The sequence below is a fragment of the Grampus griseus genome, assembly GCF_964374135.1.
Source record: "Grampus griseus genome assembly, chromosome: 17".
NCBI classification, from domain to species: Eukaryota; Metazoa; Chordata; class Mammalia; order Artiodactyla; family Delphinidae; genus Grampus; species Grampus griseus.
Genome location: NC_139011.1, coordinates 45,173,456 through 45,192,257, shown reverse-complemented (window position 1 = coordinate 45,192,257; position 18,802 = coordinate 45,173,456). Strand labels below are relative to the sequence as shown.

Sequence of the window (18,802 nt, the reverse complement as noted above, 5' to 3'; positions counted from 1 at the left end):
ACTGAAGACCAGGGATTCTGACTTCTTAGTAGACTTTTATATAGCACTTCAGCAAAGCCAAGAGCTGACTCTTCTCCCAGAGGTCACTCCATAATGACAGCTGCCTCTCTTAATGAATAATGATTTAATATAGGGAAAAGATGTAAGGACTAATGGGGATTCTGCACAAATACTTAGACAAGAATCAGATCTGAGTTAAAGGGGATTAGGAGGAGGAGAAAGAAGAGTCAGGGAAAATGAAAATTAGAACATAATATGAAGAAAGAATTAGTTCATGATAAAAAGTTCACAGGGCTTCCCTGGTGGCGCAGTGGTTGAGAGTCCGCCTGCCGATGCAGGGGACACGGGTTCGTGCCCCGGTCCGGGTAGATCCCACATGCCGCGGAGCGGCTGGGCTCATGAACAATGGCCGCTGAGCCTGCGCGTCCGGAGCCTGTGCTCCGCAACGGGAGAGGCCACAACAGTGAGAGGCCCGAGTACCGCAAAAAAAGGAAAAAAAAATTCACAGTAAAACTGAGATTCGTAAAAGAGACAAGACAAAATAACATAGATCACAAGGCATACATAATGGTCTTCCTTAAAACACTCAAAAGGAACCATTATTATTCTATAAACCCACAAGTGATCAAATTACACTTTCCCATCATAAACATCAACTTAATTTATCTATTTTATGCCCAAAAGCTCCTCTTTCCTGCTAATTCATGCTGGTGTAATAATCCATACTTCATTTTTTACCAGATATACCCAGATATAGCATTTTAAAGGTTGCAAATGTTTTGCTGGATAGCTCTGATCTTTATTATCTCAGTTATTCCTTTATAAATCTCTGCAGTGACAATATTTTCCAGTTTAATTCACTTACTTCACTAATACAGTCTTATATGCAGTCCTGGCCCTTGACAAAGATGTACCAAAGTTGAAAAATGACATCAGATTAAAAAGAGAGATCATTTAGAACACTATGATTATAGGATGAGCAAGAAAAGTATAAAGGACCAGCCTGTGAGGAAAGCTCTGGCTTTTTCTCCTCCATAGGATTTTTGTGGAGAGTATGGTTAGGGACAGGTTGCACTTCGCTGCTATGGGATATCTACTTCCTGTGTAAAATCTCTCCAGTCCAGTTCAACACAGAGAAAGGGGAGACCACCTTCTGTTCCTCCCCTCTCTGAAACCAAAGAAATAAAACTATTCCAGGAGACTCTTGGATTCTTCTAGAACCATTATACCCTCATAAGGATCCATCTGGCTAAAGTCAGTTTGGAAGGTAAATGTGCCAGCTATTAGGCTACTGACTCTCAGCTCCAAATCCACCCTTCTATGCTTTGTCATGCTGGTGCTAAAACTCTCCAAACAACATTTTTTCTTTGTCAGCTGGCTGCAGGTTATGTTTTGTTAATAGGAGGTGATAAACAGAACCTGCAAGGTTGAAGGAGGAAGAAGGGACTTGTAGCCCTTTCTCCAGGTGTACAAAATCTTTCTCAAGGGCTCAGAGACATCACCACCAGTGGGCTGGTGCCTCTGAGAAGTCATGTTTCAGTTATGTTCCTCTAAATTACTAAATTTTAATAATTCCAATCTCTTCCCTTTGTTCTCACCACCCTAGAGGTAATAGCTGCTTCCTGCATTTAATACCTATTTGATGTTAGAGTAATATCTTTACCTTTTAGTTACCTACTTAACAACTTTATACCAAATTAATTCTTTCTGTTATATTATATTGTTTGGTTTCTATCTTCAGGTCCTAACTGTTATAAAACTCATACCAGGTGTAATCCCAGGAAACAGACCCTCAAAAATGGGATTGGAGAAATGGGTTGGTCATGCCTTGGGCTTGAATGCAGTGCTGAGCTCCTTTACCAGTAAGACATAGTATGGTAGTGATTGATGGCATGCAGTGGCATCCTGGTGAATCAGATTATCTCCTATAGATGATTGTGATATTTGAGGCGCCTTTACTTGACCATTATGGCAGTAATAATTACTGTGTGGATTGTGATATGGGGTAAAATGAGAATCTCAGGTCTTTAAACTCTCAGCACAAGTCATGGTCAGAGAACTTCTATTGCAGCCCTAAAAATATTGCTTATTTATAATTGTCACAGGGCTTATATTGCTGAAAATCAAATACAAAATTTATTTGTATAGATAGCTAAATTATAAGGTCAGGGAAACCCACAGCCTTACCAAGTCTGCCATGTGAAACTTAGGACACTGATTGCAAAGAAGTGGAACTCTGAAACTTGGAATGGGGCCATCTAGTTGTACCCAAACAGAGCTGAGAATCTTACACTCCTGAGTCACTCTGAGCCTCCCCTGTGAGTGGAGCACAACATTTCTTCTTCTATCTGAGAATATGAGCCTCCTTTTAATGGAAAACTGTAATAACCTCACCTGAAGTAGTTGTCTTACAAGGAAATGACCATTTTCCTTAAGAGCCATCATCAAACCCCTTATTGCCTCAAGACCCATAAACTAGGATGAAATCTCAACAAGCCTTAGGAGGACAAGTACAAAGTGTGACTCAGAAAGAAGCAACTAATACATCAAGAGAATTGCAATGTTTTGATAATATATATTGTCAGAAACCTGGAGAATATGTGTGGGAATGAATCTTATGGGGGTTAAAGCAAAGAGGATGGAATATAACACTGAGTTGAGCCAAATTTAATAATCCTGGTGTACTTGACAAATGTTCTGGTTTCAATGTTTGTTTTAAATCTGGAAGTGGCTCTATCAGTTTACTTGTTGGTTTGATGAGACTTGGCCTTACATTCAATGAGGTTGAAATGTCAAAACATCCCTAGCATGATGCAGAAGAAGCAATCAAAGGTTTAAGGAGTCAGGAATGTTAGAGTGAGTTTATCATATGAAATCTGCATCCCACACCCCACTACATCCCCTGAGAGGACCCAGAAGATATGCCTTTAACTAAGGCATTGATTTATACGTTATTTAGGGGAACAAAAGCATTCTGCTGTGGTGGCTCTCCTACATAGGCCAGGCATTACAGTGCAGGATGACTCCAATAGAGGTCATGGAATCCCAGAGTAACAGAGGCCAAATGGCAGCACTTAAAAGTCAAAGACAAAGTGGGTACATTTAATGTAATGGGAAATAGTGGATATTAGAAAATTTTGATCCATAAGGACCTTTGGCAGTGGCTCATTGAAATAAGCCTAAGAATGAAATGGATGGGTAACCTACACAAATGTTACTTGGTTATATATGATAGAAAAATCTAGGTCTTAAAACCAGCAACATGACTTGAGTAGCCACAGTGATGAGTCCTAGTTTTTCAACCAGTTTCCAACAAAGCTAATTCACAGACCCAGAGCATCTTCATTGAGGGTTTGTTGATGCCTCTGACAAATGATCCAGCAACACTACTATAAGTATACATTATAAATCTCCAAGTCTCCCCCAAAGACCTGAGATCATTTACTAGAGTGACTATTCACTGGGGAAAAAGAAAATACCCAGATATTTCAGGTATCACTAGAAACTGGCTCATAAATGGTGCTAATTCCTCAAGACTCAAAACTCCAATGTGGGCGACCTGTCAGAGAGGTTATATAGATGGTCATCAGGTTACAGATGGAGTCTTGCCCCAGATCCACCCATAGTGGTCCAGTAAATCTGGGTACCCACGCTGAAGTTATTTTCCCAGTTTCTGAATATATTATTGGAACAGACATTCTTGTCAACCAGCAAATACCTAAATTGGTTCTCTGGCCCACAGATTAAGGTAGGAAGGGTCACACAGAGGGTCCCTGGATCTTCTACCAAGAGCAGCTCCACATTCCCTGGAAGGACTACAGAGGCAGTGCTACTATGAAAGATGTAGGAGTGGTAATAACTGTCACATCTTCATTTAACTCACTCATTTTCTAAGTTTGACTGCTGCTCCAGGGCAATTCTAGTTTTGTAACTGAGGGGATGTGATATAAGCCCCCTCTATGAGCTCTGATGCCAGAGGAAGTCAAGAGGTCTTCAGCTATAGTTAGGCAAAAAGCAGCAGCCAGCCAGGCCCTCTATGGTGGATTTCCAAGAGTTAGTTAGCACTCAGTCACAAGTACTTAGCATCTGTTCTGTACCAGGTACTGTACTAGATGTATGTCAGGGATACTATGGAGAAGAAGGCATACCCCAGGGCTCAAAGAGCTCACATTCTTAACATGTAGAAAGACAGTAAAACTACAAGTACAACTTGGTGTGGTAAGTGTTCTAACAAGGATATACACACACGGGACTTTGGGAGTATAGAAGAGGGCGTATAAATCTGACTAAGGCGCAGTGTGTCAGGAGCGAGGTGTAGGGGAGGGAAGAGAAAAGTCACTCTAGCACAATTTAGCATTCAAGTACTGCAATCTTTCTATATATTTTAACCATTAACTCCTTTCTCCACACTGCAGCTCTAGAAAAACAGCTATACCTTATTAAGTTTGGTCGTGTAATCAGCTTGGCACCAATACCAATCTACATCCTAGTGCCTCTAGTATTGCTTGTAGGAGCTTGTGTGGGTCCATGGTAGACCCCAAGGCAACAACAAACTGGGTATTCTTATACAGCTGGTGATGATGAGTACTGAATTCCACTATGGGTAGTTTATCTGCTATTTTTCCCTCCCTTAGTGGTCTTAGGCATTTGGGTTGTATCAAAATGCTGCCATATAACTGGAGATACTGGCAAGAAATGCCCAGTGACCTGCCAATGACAAATTCCCAGATAACAAAAACTTCTGCTCTGTCTTTTCTATTTCTCATTAGGCAATATTTTTACCTCATTCTAGTGCATTTCATTTGTGGTACTAGTACTTCCTTCCAGTATTGGCAGTTAATAAGTTACATATTCTCTCATTTTATCAACTACTGTGTTTATTTTTATTGAAAAAAATACAATTTTTTCTGACACGATTTATGTGAAATCATATTGTTTGTATATGCATGGCTCCATTCTTAATTTTTTATTTACAATATTGCTTCCAAGAAAGCATGTGTTTCAAGAAAAATATAGAGATACTAATTTTTAGTACAGAAAAACAAATTGTTTCCAAGGCAAAAAATGTACCTGCCTAGAAATTTAGAAACTCTTGCCATAGACAGAGGAGGTAACAGATTCCTACTCTGTCACTCTTCCTAGACAGCTCATTTTCACTCTTACAGACTTGCTTTTTCTAAGAGAAAGCAAGACACTCCTTTGCATATACCTACTATACACACTAAATGATAACTTGCAGCTTACAAGTATTCATGAATCACAGTTATAAAATATACTTAAATATAACTGAACCCAAAATTTGTTTTAAGACATTTTAGATGAGAAAATATGAGGGGGGAAATTACCTCAGTATATGGGGAAGGGAAAAAGTTCAACTGGATTTGCAATGTTTTATTTGCTTCAATATATGAAACAGTATGGCATAATGTTAAGGTCTGATAGAATTAGATGATGATATATGAATGATTATATTATACTCAGTATTTTTCTATCTTGAAATATTTCACTCATTTTTTTAAAAAATGACCTAGCGATTAATAGATTATAGATAAAAGTCACCAGTTTAGTAATTTTAGAATTTGGGACATATTCATCATAAATCTAAGCAAAATCAGATAGATACAATATATGGAGTGAACTGAACCTCTTAGAAACAGTATTTATTTTTTAAGTATATTTAGTGAATAAATCCCTTCAATTCTAGTGCTTAGATATTTCTACCACATGGGTCAATTAAATTTTATTTTAAAATATAGCGATTAATAAAAAAAATCCAGAAGTTAATCCATTAAGAGGAGAGTTCCTCATTGTAGCCAGCAGGAAGTATAGTGATGGAGATCCTTCCTTTGCTATGTGGGCATTTCTAATGAAACAAATGGATTCAGCTACATGCTCTGCTGGATCACTTCCATCTTTTGTTCTCATGTTCTTCTGTAAACCTGTAAAACCTTCACTCTCTAAGTGACTTCAAAATCACCATGATGGCATCCTTCTTTATTTTCTCACTCATTCATTCATACGACTGATCCTTGTTGAGTACCTAGAAATATAAGATCAAGTGCAAGAGACTATGTAGGACTCACAGATAAAAGATACAAGAATCCTGTCTCCCTCCTTGTCTCCCTTGATAAGGTCATGTCCACAAAGAAGTATTAAAATATATAGTAGAAATGTTGAGAGATATTGCTTCGGGAACATATATCGTCCAGTAACAGAGATTAGAAAGGATTACATGGAAAGAAAGGACTTTGACGAATGGGTAGAATTTGAATGCTTCAGTTTCTAAAATCCCTTTCCTACTTATCTACCCATAGGAAGCAAAAAGTAAATCCTCATCTAGAGAAGACCAGAAGTGCCTAATAAATGATACTGGTATGAGGCAATGAGCATGGTCTTAGGAAAAAGCAGATACACATAGTGATACATTTCCCATATCAAAACAGGATTCTTCCTATTAAGATCTTGACAAGTGGGAGTAATGGACCAAATCAAACACAATGAAATATAAGGTTCCACTGCAAGGACCTGTAGAGAGATGTGGGGACATGGTCTAAAAAATAGCATTTGTTACATTGTTCAGGGTCCTAGTCAAGGATAAACTCTACAAGGATCAATAACATAATGTGGCCAAAGTGCTTTCTGATACATTAAATTTTTATTAGTAACATATTTCTATGGCTCAAAAATCAATATTAATGTAAAAAATATATGCTTAGAATTGTTACTCCAATTTCTGTGCCAATCTACCATGCCCCACTTCAGAGATTTCCACTTAAATTACTATTTTTTTAATCCTTTCAGTGTTTCTTTAACCTGGTACAGGTAATATATACCTGTAATATGTAATACACATATTCTTTTTTTTCTCCATCTTTCATACAAAAAAAGGGAATATGGGGCTTCCCTGGTGGCGCAGTGGTTGAGAGTCCGCCTGCCGATGCAGCAGACATGGGTTCGTGCCCCGGTCCGGGAAGATCCCACATGCCGCGGAGTGGCTGGGCCCGTGAGCCATGGCCGCTGAGCCTGCGCGTCCGGAGCCTGTGCTCTGCAACGGGAGAGGCCGCAACAGTGAGAGGTCCGCGTACAGCAAAAAAAAAAAGGGAATATGCCTTCCTCATTCTTCATCTTGCTTTTTTCACTTTATTTTATATCTTGGCAACCTTTCCACAATGGTACGTAGAGTTTCCTCATTTCTTTTCCAGCTGCACAGTGTTCCAGTTTGTGGGTATATCACAGCTTATTTTGGTGATTTTAAAATATTAAATTTTAAAATGCAAATTCTTTGATACTCATCCCATTAGAATTGAAGTCTATGTTCCTTCACCTTACGTGCAGGTGTTTGGACCAATAGAGCATGGCAGAAGTGACACCATATTTGACTTCTTCTTTTTTTTTTTTTTTTTAACATCTTTATTGGAGTATAATTGCTCCACAATGGTATGTTAGTTTCAGCTTCACAACAAAATGAATCAGTTATATATATACATATATTCCCATATCTCTTCCCGCTTGCGTCTCCCTCCCTCCCACCCTCCCTATCCCACCCCTCCAGGCGGTCACAAAGCACCGAGCTGATCTCCCTGTGCTATGCGGCTTCTAAGACTAGGTCATAAAAGGCCATATGGCTTTCACTTAGGTCATCTTGTGTTCAGGCATGTCTGATAGTTTTAATAATAACCTATGTCCTCATTAGGGACTGGCAGTAAATATAAATACTACTTTTTTTGAGCAAGGCAAAGCATTCTATACAGAGAAACAGGATCCCTGAATTCTGTAAACTTGGAAAATGGTTTTCTTATAAATAACTTTGTATTAATTGGCAGAATCCATACAGCTCAGTAGAAATCAATGTTTATTTGGGAAATTCCTATGATCTAAGATTAATAACTCAGGCGTCTGTGAAAGTCTTCTACTTTAAATCTGCTCACTATCCCTTCTATGTATTGCTGTTCCTCTGGATGGTGAATCTTAGCACTTTAATCTCTGAAACTTTAAAACTTCACATGTTCAAATGATGAACTATTAGAGGCTTTCTTGTATACTGTGTTTTGTTTTTTTTTTTTTTGCTGTACGCGGGCCTCTCACTGTTGTGGCCTCTCCCGTTGCGGAGCACAGGCTCCGGACGCACAGGCTCAGCAGCCATGGCTCACGGGCCCAGCCGCTCCGCGGCATGTCGGATCTTCCTGGACCGGGGCACGAACCCGCGTCCCCTGTATCGGCAGGCGGACTCTCAACCACTGCGCCACCACGGAAGCCCTGTATACTGGTTTTAAATCCATATTATGGATCTGTGAAGCTTAACTATCTCAACTTGACAAAGCATAGCAGGAAAAAATATTTTGCCATTGCCTTTAGAAGTACATGCTTTGAATAGAATGCCCTGACTGGTCATGTGGCACATACAAATACTTCCTATGGAAGAAAATATTATTGCACGCTAGTTGGTCTTCTGATGCTTAAAAGAGCCATGTAACACTCCTTAATGTTCAATAATACTGTCTTTGCAATTTTCAAAAGGGTATTGGAAGAAATAGAAATTTAAGTACAAAAGGGACATTGGAAGTAAAAGAATGAGGTAAAAAAAGATAATCATCATCTATATTTTAAAGTCACAGATATATTCTCTTAGGTGTATCCAGATTCCTTACCAAGAACAACTGTGTTATGGAATATAAAAGCGAAAGGGAACACACTACACCATTCCTTCTCAGGTGGAAAACTGAGGCCCAGAGATGTAAAGTAACTACTCTGAGGTCAACAGCTAGTAACTGGCAGAAAGAATTCAAGTGTCAGGTCCCCCAGGCCAAACTACACCTGGTGGCAGATCATTTCTGAGACTATACAGGGATTTAGTTATATAATGCTTGAGAAACACATGAAGACAAGGAAGAGGAGATACACTTTTCACTTCTTTTTCACATATTTATTTTTATTCTTACAAAGAAAAAGAAGTTCACTTTATAACAGCAACCAGGGAAAGGAAAAAAAATCTAGAAAAGTGCCAAAGCAAAACAAACTCTGATGCACTCCCTACTCAATGTATGGAAGTTCTCTTGAAAGAATAGCAGGCAGAATGTGTTCCCTTTTAAGAACCATTAAAGGGTTGTCATTCTCAGGTTATGCAATATCTCTTCATCCTTATAAAAATGGAACTCATAACAGCTGAGTGTAAAGCTGTACTCAGGCTTGTCTGCTTTTCCCCAAAGTGGAAGGATTAGCATTTCCATTGATCACTTCGCAGACAGTAGCTTACTGCCTTCAAATATAGTTATGAACATCCATCCTGCTAACTCTCCTCTCTAACATCTGAGCTATCTAGCTAACATCTGTATGCATCTGGCAAATCTTGCAAGATTTTTACAGAATGCTCTGTCCTAGAAGTTTGACATTCCTGAAAAGAGTTTGAAGAATCCTTGGAAATAAATGAGAAGCCAAAAGCATCATCGCCCACTACAGTGAAGTATTACCATACATATAATAAATAATTGTTGAATGAAATGTACTCCTCAGGCCTGATCTCTCCCCAGACTCCAGACTTGCACATCCAATTGCATACTGGACATTTCCAATTGAATGATGACTAAAGGTATTTCAAACTCCACTTGTCTGAAACAAAATATTTATTTCCACTGTCCTTCTCCTCACCACCCCCGCAACACACACCCAACTCCTTCTGTTTGCCCATTTTAGAAAAAAGTGCAATTTTTTACCTAGCTGTTTAGGTCATTTTTGAGATTTGTGATTCCTTTCTTTCCACTGATTCAATCCATCAGCAAGTCCTTCTGCTGTATGCATAAAATATGTCCTGAATCTAACCACATTTCACTGCTTCCATCACCTATACCCTGGCTCAGAACAACATTACCTCTTGCCTATTCCACTGTAACAGCCTCCTGATTAGTTTCATGTCTTATTAGCCTCTTATCATTATTCACCCAATAATTCATTCTCCAAACACCAACCAGGATGATCTACTTAAATGTAAAACATTTAATATCTCGTGTCTCTCGTCTGCTCCAAGCCCTTCATGGCCTCCCATTATCCTCCGCACACAATCCCATTTCTGATGGTGGCTTACAAAGCTGCCATAAAACTTGTCACCCACCATCTGCCTCTACAAGGATGAAGTACTAGCCACTTCAGTTGCTGACCTTCAACACACCCTGAAAGGAGTTCACGGCAGAGATCAGGAATGAGGCACTATGTTCCTCGGGAAAAACTGGCAGAACAGGCCTTCAGAGAGTTAGGTATTTTCCAGGAGAAGATATTATGAGCCCAATTTTTTGCATCTTCTCATATCTAGAAAAGCACTAAAATCATTAAAGGAGACATCTGCTCCTCATGACTAGCAGCAACCTTCTGCCAAAATGTGTGCTTGATTGCATGTACCCCTTTCACTAAAATCACATATATACTGACCTCCCACCTTACCTCTTTGGAACAGTTCCTCAGAAGTATCTGAGGGGCTATCTCCCAGCCTATATTTCTCATTTTGCCCCAAATAAAACTTAACTCATAACTCTCACATTGTGCATTTTTTCAGTTGACAAAGCTCTCCTGGACTTCCTAGTCTAGTCCTCTAACTTCTTCTACCACACTCCCCTAAGTCACCACACTCTAAACAACTGTCCTCCTTGTTTTATAACAGCATGTTTTGTGCCTGTTGTTCCAGCTGCCTGACACACGCCTCCCCTAAATCTTCCAACAGCTGATTCCAACTCATTTTTCACGTCTCTGAGCAATTGTCATCTTTGAGATATCTTTCCTGAACACACTACCTGAAATACTCCCCACACCACCATTTACTCTATCCTCATGCCCTGCTTTATTCTCTTCACTCTCTGGAGTTATAATCCTTACCAAGTGTATCTCTCACTGAAATGTAAGCTCCCTAGCATCTGGAACAGTGTAACAGGTGCTCAAATATTTGAAATGATAACTGACTGAATGAAACATTTCTTGATTAATGTTTTAAAGATGTTTGGTAGAGCCAGGAAAAATGTGGGCATTATAAAATAGAATAAAAGAATCATAGAGCTTGATGCCTGCTGAATAACAGAAAAGGATTATAATAGGAAATGGGCTTGCCATAATATTGGAAAACTGGAAGCAGATATACTTCAGCAACGTTTGGGCTCTATTTTCCCTTCATAAGGATGTGGTCTCACTGAAGGAGATTTTGATTCAAGAACAATTTTGTACAACAAGTATCTACTGTACAGCACAGGGAACTATATTCAATATCTTGTAATAAACTATAATGGAAAAGAATCTTAAAAAGACTATATATATATAGTATAACTGAATCACTTGGCTGTACACCTGAAACAACATTGTAAATCATTTGTACTTCAGTAAAAAACAAACAAAAAAGTACCATTTTGAAAAAAAAAAAAAAAAACTCCCTTAAATGGAGCATCAGCTTTAGCACACAGCACAGTATCAAGCTTCCCTACTTTCTCAGTATCACAGCAGGTCCACACCCATATTGGGACCTTCACGGAGCTTCCGGTAGCAGCTCTCAAATATGCTGCATCTACTTCCACTCATTGTGACAAACTGGTTTCTAGTGGGTTTCAGAAACCTTGGCAAATATTGATAAAATGAGAATTTAATTTAATCTTACAGTTGGTTGTGCATATAGTGTGGGTCCCTGGGTCTGCATCATCTCTTCCTGCCGGTCCACAGCCAATCTTAAACTCTGCAAGGATGCAAGGAGGTTCCGAAATTTAAAAGACTGCCCAGGGCTTCCCTGGTGGCGCAGTGGTTGAGAGTCCGCCTGCCGATGCAGGGGACACGGGTTCGTGCCCCGGTCCGGGAAGATCCCACATGCCGTGGAGTGGCTGGGCCCGTGAGCCATGGCCGCTGAGCCTGCGCGTCCGGAGTCTGTGCTCCGCAACGGGAGAGACCACAACAGTGAGAGGTCCGCGCACCGCAAAAAAAAAAAAAAAAAAAAAGACCGCCCAAATAGATTCAAGGACTCTAACTCAGTGCAATGGACTGAATGTTGTGTCCCCTCAAAATTCATATGTTGAATCCTAACCCCCCATTAGGAGGCGGGATCTTTGGGAGGTAATTAGGTCATGAAAGTGGAGACCTCATGAATGAGACTAGTGCTCTTATGAAAAGAACCCATAAGAGCTCTCTTGCCCTCCTCTGCCACATTAGGATACAAGGAGAGGTTGTGGGTCTGCAACCCACGCGTTCTCACTAGACACCAAATCTGCTGGCACCTCCATCCTGGACGTCCCAGACTCCAGAACTGTGAGAAATAAATGTTTGCTGTTTAAGCCACCCAGTCCATGGTATTCTGTTATAACAGCCTGAACCAGGACACTCTAGTGCCTAGTAAAACTCTAGTCTAGTGTAGAACATAGTTCCAAGTGAAATAAAACTTTGCCTCACTTTAAAGTAAGGCACCATTTTTAACTTTCGATTTCTTCAGGTAGAGGATCAGTAAAAATATACTTTATTTATTGTACAATTTCTAAGAAGTACAAAAGTTCATATTAAATAACATCTCTCAAACCAGGAGTCAATTTATTTTCTAGTCACTGAAAACATTTCCTCAAGCAACTTCGAATTTACACACTTTTTAAAGTGAAACAAGGTGAAAAGGAAATGGCAATGCCTTCTAAACTGCAATTATGTTTCATAGGAAATCTAAGTGTGTTTCAGAATAAAGGAATATTAACCTCTTCATTGAAGTTAAGTTGCTTTGAGGTAATTTTACAATTAAAATAAATGCGCATTAGAGTATTACATTAGATGGAAATGAACAGTTCTTCAATTCTTTAAAAAGGATTTGAATATAAACATCTTTTTTTTGAATTTTATTTTATTTATTTTTTACACAGCAGGTTCTTATTAGTTATCCATTTTATACATATTAGGGTATATATGTCAATCCCAATCTCCCAATTCATCACACTACTACCCCCACCCCCACCCCCCTTGCCGCTTCTAAACAAACTCTCACTAAGGTCACTAATAACCTCCATGGCACTAAGTTCAAATGACATTTTTTTAGACCTTATCTATTTGCTCTTTCTTGTAGCTGTTGACATGTTTGACCACCCCTTTCTCGAAGTGTTTTCTTCCCCTTGATTCTGTGATATTACAGTCCCCTGGCTTTCATCCTACCTCACTGGAAGACACTTATCAGCCTTTTGGCAGGCTCTTCTTAATCTGACTGCTCATTAAATTTGGGAGTTTCTCAAAGCTTTGTCCTAGGCTCTCTCTTCTTTTATGTTATTCTTTCTCCCAGAGTGGTCTCATATAAAGCTTCCCAAACTTTTTCACATTTTGGTACACAGAGAAAACAACAATATTTGTATAGCTACTCAGAGCTGGAGGCCACTGGACTAAAGGCTTCTGCTACTCCAAGGACTGAGAATAATCCATATCTTAACACATGTATGTTCTATCTCGTCACATTCCGTGGAACACTGATGGGGCTTTGGGAAACTCTAAATCAAGATCCATGTATTTGGCTATCACCAATATGTAAATAACACAGGTTTATATTTTCAGCCCAGATCTCATTTCTTAGCCCTACACCTGTAAATCCAATTGCTTATCTGACATCGCTTCTTGGATATTTGAAAGCACCTTAAATGTATCATGTCTAAAACTAAGCTCATGATCTGTATTCTTCAAAACCTAGTCTTCTTCTGGTGTTTTGCCTCAGTGTAGGCAATCACACCAAGTTGTAGAAGCCAGAATTCTAGGAAATATCCTTTCCACCTCCCTCTCATTCCTACATTCAATCTATCATCAACCCCTCTTCAGTAATTCTTAACATCTACGTATCTCTCCACTTCTACCACCACCTGAGTCCAAGTTATCATCACAGTTTATCAGATTTGTCCAAATCATTATAGTAGCCACTCAAAGTCATCTATCCTCATCTACTCTGGCCCTTCTCTAATATATTCTCTAATCAATAGATAGAGTAATTAAAAAATAATAAAAGATCTAACCAGATCATCCCTTTGCTTAAGGCAAAATTCTTCAACATGACCCATCATCCCTGCATGCACTGATTAATACTTATTGTTCTGGTCATCTGTTGCTGCAGAACAAATCACCCAAAAACTTAGGGCTTAAAACAACAATTTAATATTAGCTTTCATGATTCTGTAGATTGTTCAGACTCAGTTGGGATGTTAATCACCTAGAATCTGCCATGCAGGTGCAGTAAGAATTTGGCTTGGCTTGGAGTCATCTGAAGGCTCAAATGGGCATCCAAGATGGCTTCTTCACTCACATGTTTGAGGGCTGGTCAGGCAACCCTCTCTCCATATAGCCTCTGCAGGTGGCTAGTTAACGGTTCCTCAAAGCATGGCAGTCTCAGGATGTTCAAATTCTTATATAAGTTACTTTCCTCAGAGTGTACTTTATAAGAGACCAAGGCAAAAGCTGCAAGACCTCTTGTGACCTAGTCTCCAAAGTCATTCAGCTCTCTATTATCTTATTCTGTAGGCCAAAATCAATCACAATGTCAGCCCAGATTCAAGAGAAAAACTATCTAAGGACTTGAATATCAAAAAGCATAGTTCTAAGGAGAGTCTCTGGAGAATATGAACCACACCAACCTCTCCACTCCCATTTTGCAGCACCTTCCCTATTGCTGTTTCTACTTTGACCACACTGGCTTTCTTTCAGTTCCTAGTACTTACTATACTCTATCCTGCTAAAGGCTTTTGCACATACTTTTTTTCTTTTTGCTTAGAGTGTTCTAATCCCCTCCTTGCCAAGCTAACTACTGCTAAGCATTCAGAGCTAAATCAAGTCTCAGGAAAGCCTTTCCTGACCAGGTTAAATCTTTTCATTATATACTCTCACGGCGCTGGATATATTTTTAGCACTGTCCTCATCCCCACTGCACTTTTGCATTTGTTTGAATGATTATGTAATTTATGTCTCAATATCCCCCACTAGACTGGAAGAGGAGCCATGTCTGTCTTTCCCTTCTTACCACAGAGCTTGGCTAGTACTCCAATATTTATTTGCTGAATAAATAACAGAAACAAAGTAAGCAAGTGAAACTATCTCTGTATAACAAAGTACTCTTTTCCCTATAGAATTATAGTGAAGTAGATAATCACATTCCCATATTCAATACATAATCAGACAACTCAAATATAAACCATTTTTCACAGATGACGTCTCATAAATTTAGAGGTCATATTCATTTGCCACATCCTTCCTATAAAATTAGCAGATGTATAAAGAAACCAAACAAATATAGCCAAATTGTAGGTTTTGTGGTATTTTTTCCAACCTCCTTTCAAATGAGCCTAAAACTCTCTTTGATTTTAATTTCTATGATTTAACAAAAACTGACAAATATACCAAATGGGGCACTGTGATCACAGGAGAGGTGATGTCCTCCTACTCTATGCAGGAATCCAGTACTGACAGCAAAGACCACTAGAAGCATTCCACTTAGAAACCCAGGAGGATTTGTTACATAAATGAAACCAGATGCAAAATACTAACTGCTCCCCCACTACATTATCGATAACTTGTCTATAAATAAACACTCCATCAACTTTCAATTTGAAGTGGAATATTTCATCTTGGGGTGGGATCTCACATTCCTGTTCTTAGAAGGTTACACAAATAGCGAAGAGTTGAATTGGAGAAAATAGTCCCTAGTTATGGCTATTAACCACTTCTATGAAATTTTTTTAATGTCTGGGTAATTATAGATTGTAATTATCATAAACCAAAGTTCTTTCCCAAAAAGTACATTCTATTTCTGGTCTTTTGAATCCCAAGCTTCAACTCTACTGTTGTCAACTACTGAAAATATTTGGTCTAGTGACAGACTGTTTCTTACATTCTGAAATGATTCAACTTATTCTTTTTCCTCATGTTCCATGAGGGCATGGATTTGGTTACTCTTGTTTTCCTAGAGCAGTCTCCGGCACGTTGTCCCACCTGATGAATTACTGAATGAGTAATTAGCACTGTTCTTCTAGAATCAGATCTTGTGTATTTACTCAAAATATTTATCAAGATTCTTATTTGCTATTTATTAAGAAAAGATATTTTGCCAAAAATGCCTTTTACTTCTCATTTATGCTTCTTGCTTCATATGCCATATGCCATGAAATTAGTGTTTCTAATTATCTAACCTGTCTCATTCACAGTTAAGAAAAAAAAAATTGTTCTACAATAGGCAGAAAGAGCTTTTTGCTAAAACATTGTTACAAACAAGACAACAGACCCAAAATGGAGTCACTTATGCCTCTCTCAGAAATGGACTCTTAACCCAATCAATCAGGAATCTCCTGATCAGCACTAGTGAGGTCATCTGCCTAATAGGCCCCTGCCATCCCCTAAAGAAAAGTGACCTTGCCACAACCAATCCACATTTTGCTAGTATAACTTCCCTGTCCCACTCCCTTCTGCCTATATGAGTCTTTAATTTTGTACAGTTCCTTAGAGCTCCTTTTTATCTGCTAGGCGGGATTCTGCCTGATTCATGAATCACGAAATAAAGCCAATAAGATCTTTAAAATGTACACAGTTGAATTTTGTTTTATAACACATTGAATTTCTTTGGTAAAAGTTTTCTGGAATGAAACTTCTTCTTCTTAGTGGCTGAGCTGAAACTTGTACCATATTTTGTGCTTTGAGAAGTCTTATCAGAATAACAACTATTTGGCAAATGATAAAGAAGTCTACAAGCAGGTCCGTGAGTATGACCATTTTTGTGGGATAATTTAGCCACTCTCTGACTAAAAATAAAAAACACAGATGCAAGATAGAGAGCATGAAAATCTGTTATGGGACAGTTTCTTAAATCTAAATTCTGTCTCTCAATAAATCATCAAATATTTTGTCTTAAAAGGGTGAATTGATGAAATTGAAACAGTCATTAAATAAGTGTTTAAACCTGTTGTAGACCATACAGTTTAGATAACAGTAAACACATTAACATCAAATTTGCCTTTTAAGGAAATTCCCCCAAGAGGTGTCCTCTGACACATGTTTAATGCTGACCAACAAACATGACTTGTGGGTTTTCTATGGGTGAGTATCTGTACCATTTTGCACCTTATTTCTCAACTCATTAATCACACTAAATTATTCACAGCTAAACATCCTTTTCCTTTGTCCTGCTTCTTGTTAAGTGTGGATTAAGATCTAGATTGTTGCTTTTCAAGTTATAAAGTATTAAATGGAAATTTTAAATACTTGACAAGTTCGACCTGCTCTACAGCTGCTCCAATTCCAGACTTGAACGTAGAAAAAGTTGTGCTACAGGAAACAGGATCCACCCACATTTTCAAAGGCATTAATGTTTGCCTCCTTGGGTTTTTAAATGTCTCACATTCAGCCAAAAAGGAGAGATGCATTTAACCTACATTTGCAAGTACCATATTTGACCAACCTTTTCACTGCTCTAAGTGGTTTTTTAAAGTCTTGCCTTCCATTTTCTATAACTACTGACTCCGCCTTATTTCTACTATAGGAATCAACTAAAAGGCTTAGAACAAGGATAGATCTTGGAATAAATTGAATAGTTTGGTAAATAGATTTCCCCCTTCTTTCTTCAGACCCCATTGCCATCAAATCTTTCTTAATTCCATTTTACGAAGAGAAATAAACAGAAATATTTATTTTATTAACTTGGGTTACTTTTAAAAGTCAATTTCAATCTCACTCAATGCACTCAATCTCACTGCATTTTTGATTTGCATCAAAAATATTCCATCTTCTCTTCTATTCCTCATTTTACCACTAAAACTAACACATACTCCTTACAAGTAGAAGCAATAAGGAAGGGCAGAGATTTCAGACATGTTAGGAATATTGATTAACTCTTCTCCTTTTGCTAAGGCAATTCCCTGATTGAACAGACTACTGGTGGGTGAATGGTAGAAAATGCATATTTTTCAAGCTAAGCCCTTTCAAGGACAGATGCCAAGGTGAGCAGTACTCCTGGTTTCTCAGCAACGTGGAAGAATTTGTGAATGACTGTGAAAGATTTGCACAACCATCCAGCTGCACTTAGGAGCTGCTCTAAAACAGCAAAGCCCAACCTGGGAAATTCATGTCACATCCTGTACCCCTGGGTCAGAAGTGGTGAAATACACACACACACACACACACACACCAACAGCAGTGGATAAGACACGGTGCACACACACACACACACACACACACACACACACACACATATCCCATACCCGTGGGTAAGAAGGGGCGAAATACACACACACGCACACACTCACACACCCCACACTACACCACGAGAAAGCCCTGCGGTGAAGCTCTCAGGCAGGCAGGCTCTGCTTCAGAAGGCACAGTCAGCATCCCTCTCTCCCAGCCCAAGTGAGAGGCTGGCCTCCGCCTCAGAACTCCCTGGTCTTTACATCCTAGGCTTTTTCTTACAAAGTAGAAAGATCTATGCTGGCCTTACCTCTGGGGCTGCTTTCTTGTAAGTATGGTGGGGCCGTGGGAGTGACATTTCCAGAATGGGATGCGGAGAGCAGAGGCGAGCGTTCGTCCACCCCATCAGCAGCCATGACTGCAGCAGTGGCGCCGGGGCCGGGGTGGAGGCTGAGTCTGGGGTTGCGGCTCCGGTTGGAGGCGCTGTTAGTGCTACTGCCGCTGCAGCCGCCTCCGGGAGGACCCGGGATGTGTCACAAGGTAGGAGGCGGGCAGGGAGGGGGGATGCGGGATCGAGAGGCGGGGAAGAGAAGCGCGCTGGGAAGCACGCCTAGGGGAGGGGAGCGGATGAAGAAAAAAAAAAAAAGAAAGGGCCCGGGAGAGCTGGGGGAGG

The 18,802-nt window shown here is 39.4% G+C and overlaps 1 protein-coding gene across 1 annotated transcript in view; it reads right to left on the bottom strand.

The window, feature by feature from the left end:
• PIP4P2 (phosphatidylinositol-4,5-bisphosphate 4-phosphatase 2) overlaps positions 1–18,545 on the bottom strand; it is a gene marked incomplete at both ends in the record, with an annotated part of 84,375 nt that extends 65,830 nt beyond the window's left edge. The window contains one exon of the mRNA XM_082674735.1: positions 18,440–18,545. Coding sequence (XP_082530861.1) covers positions 18,440–18,545 — 106 coding nt within the window. The remainder of the gene's footprint in view (positions 1–18,439) is intronic.
• Between the last annotated feature and the right edge of the window lie 257 nt (positions 18,546–18,802).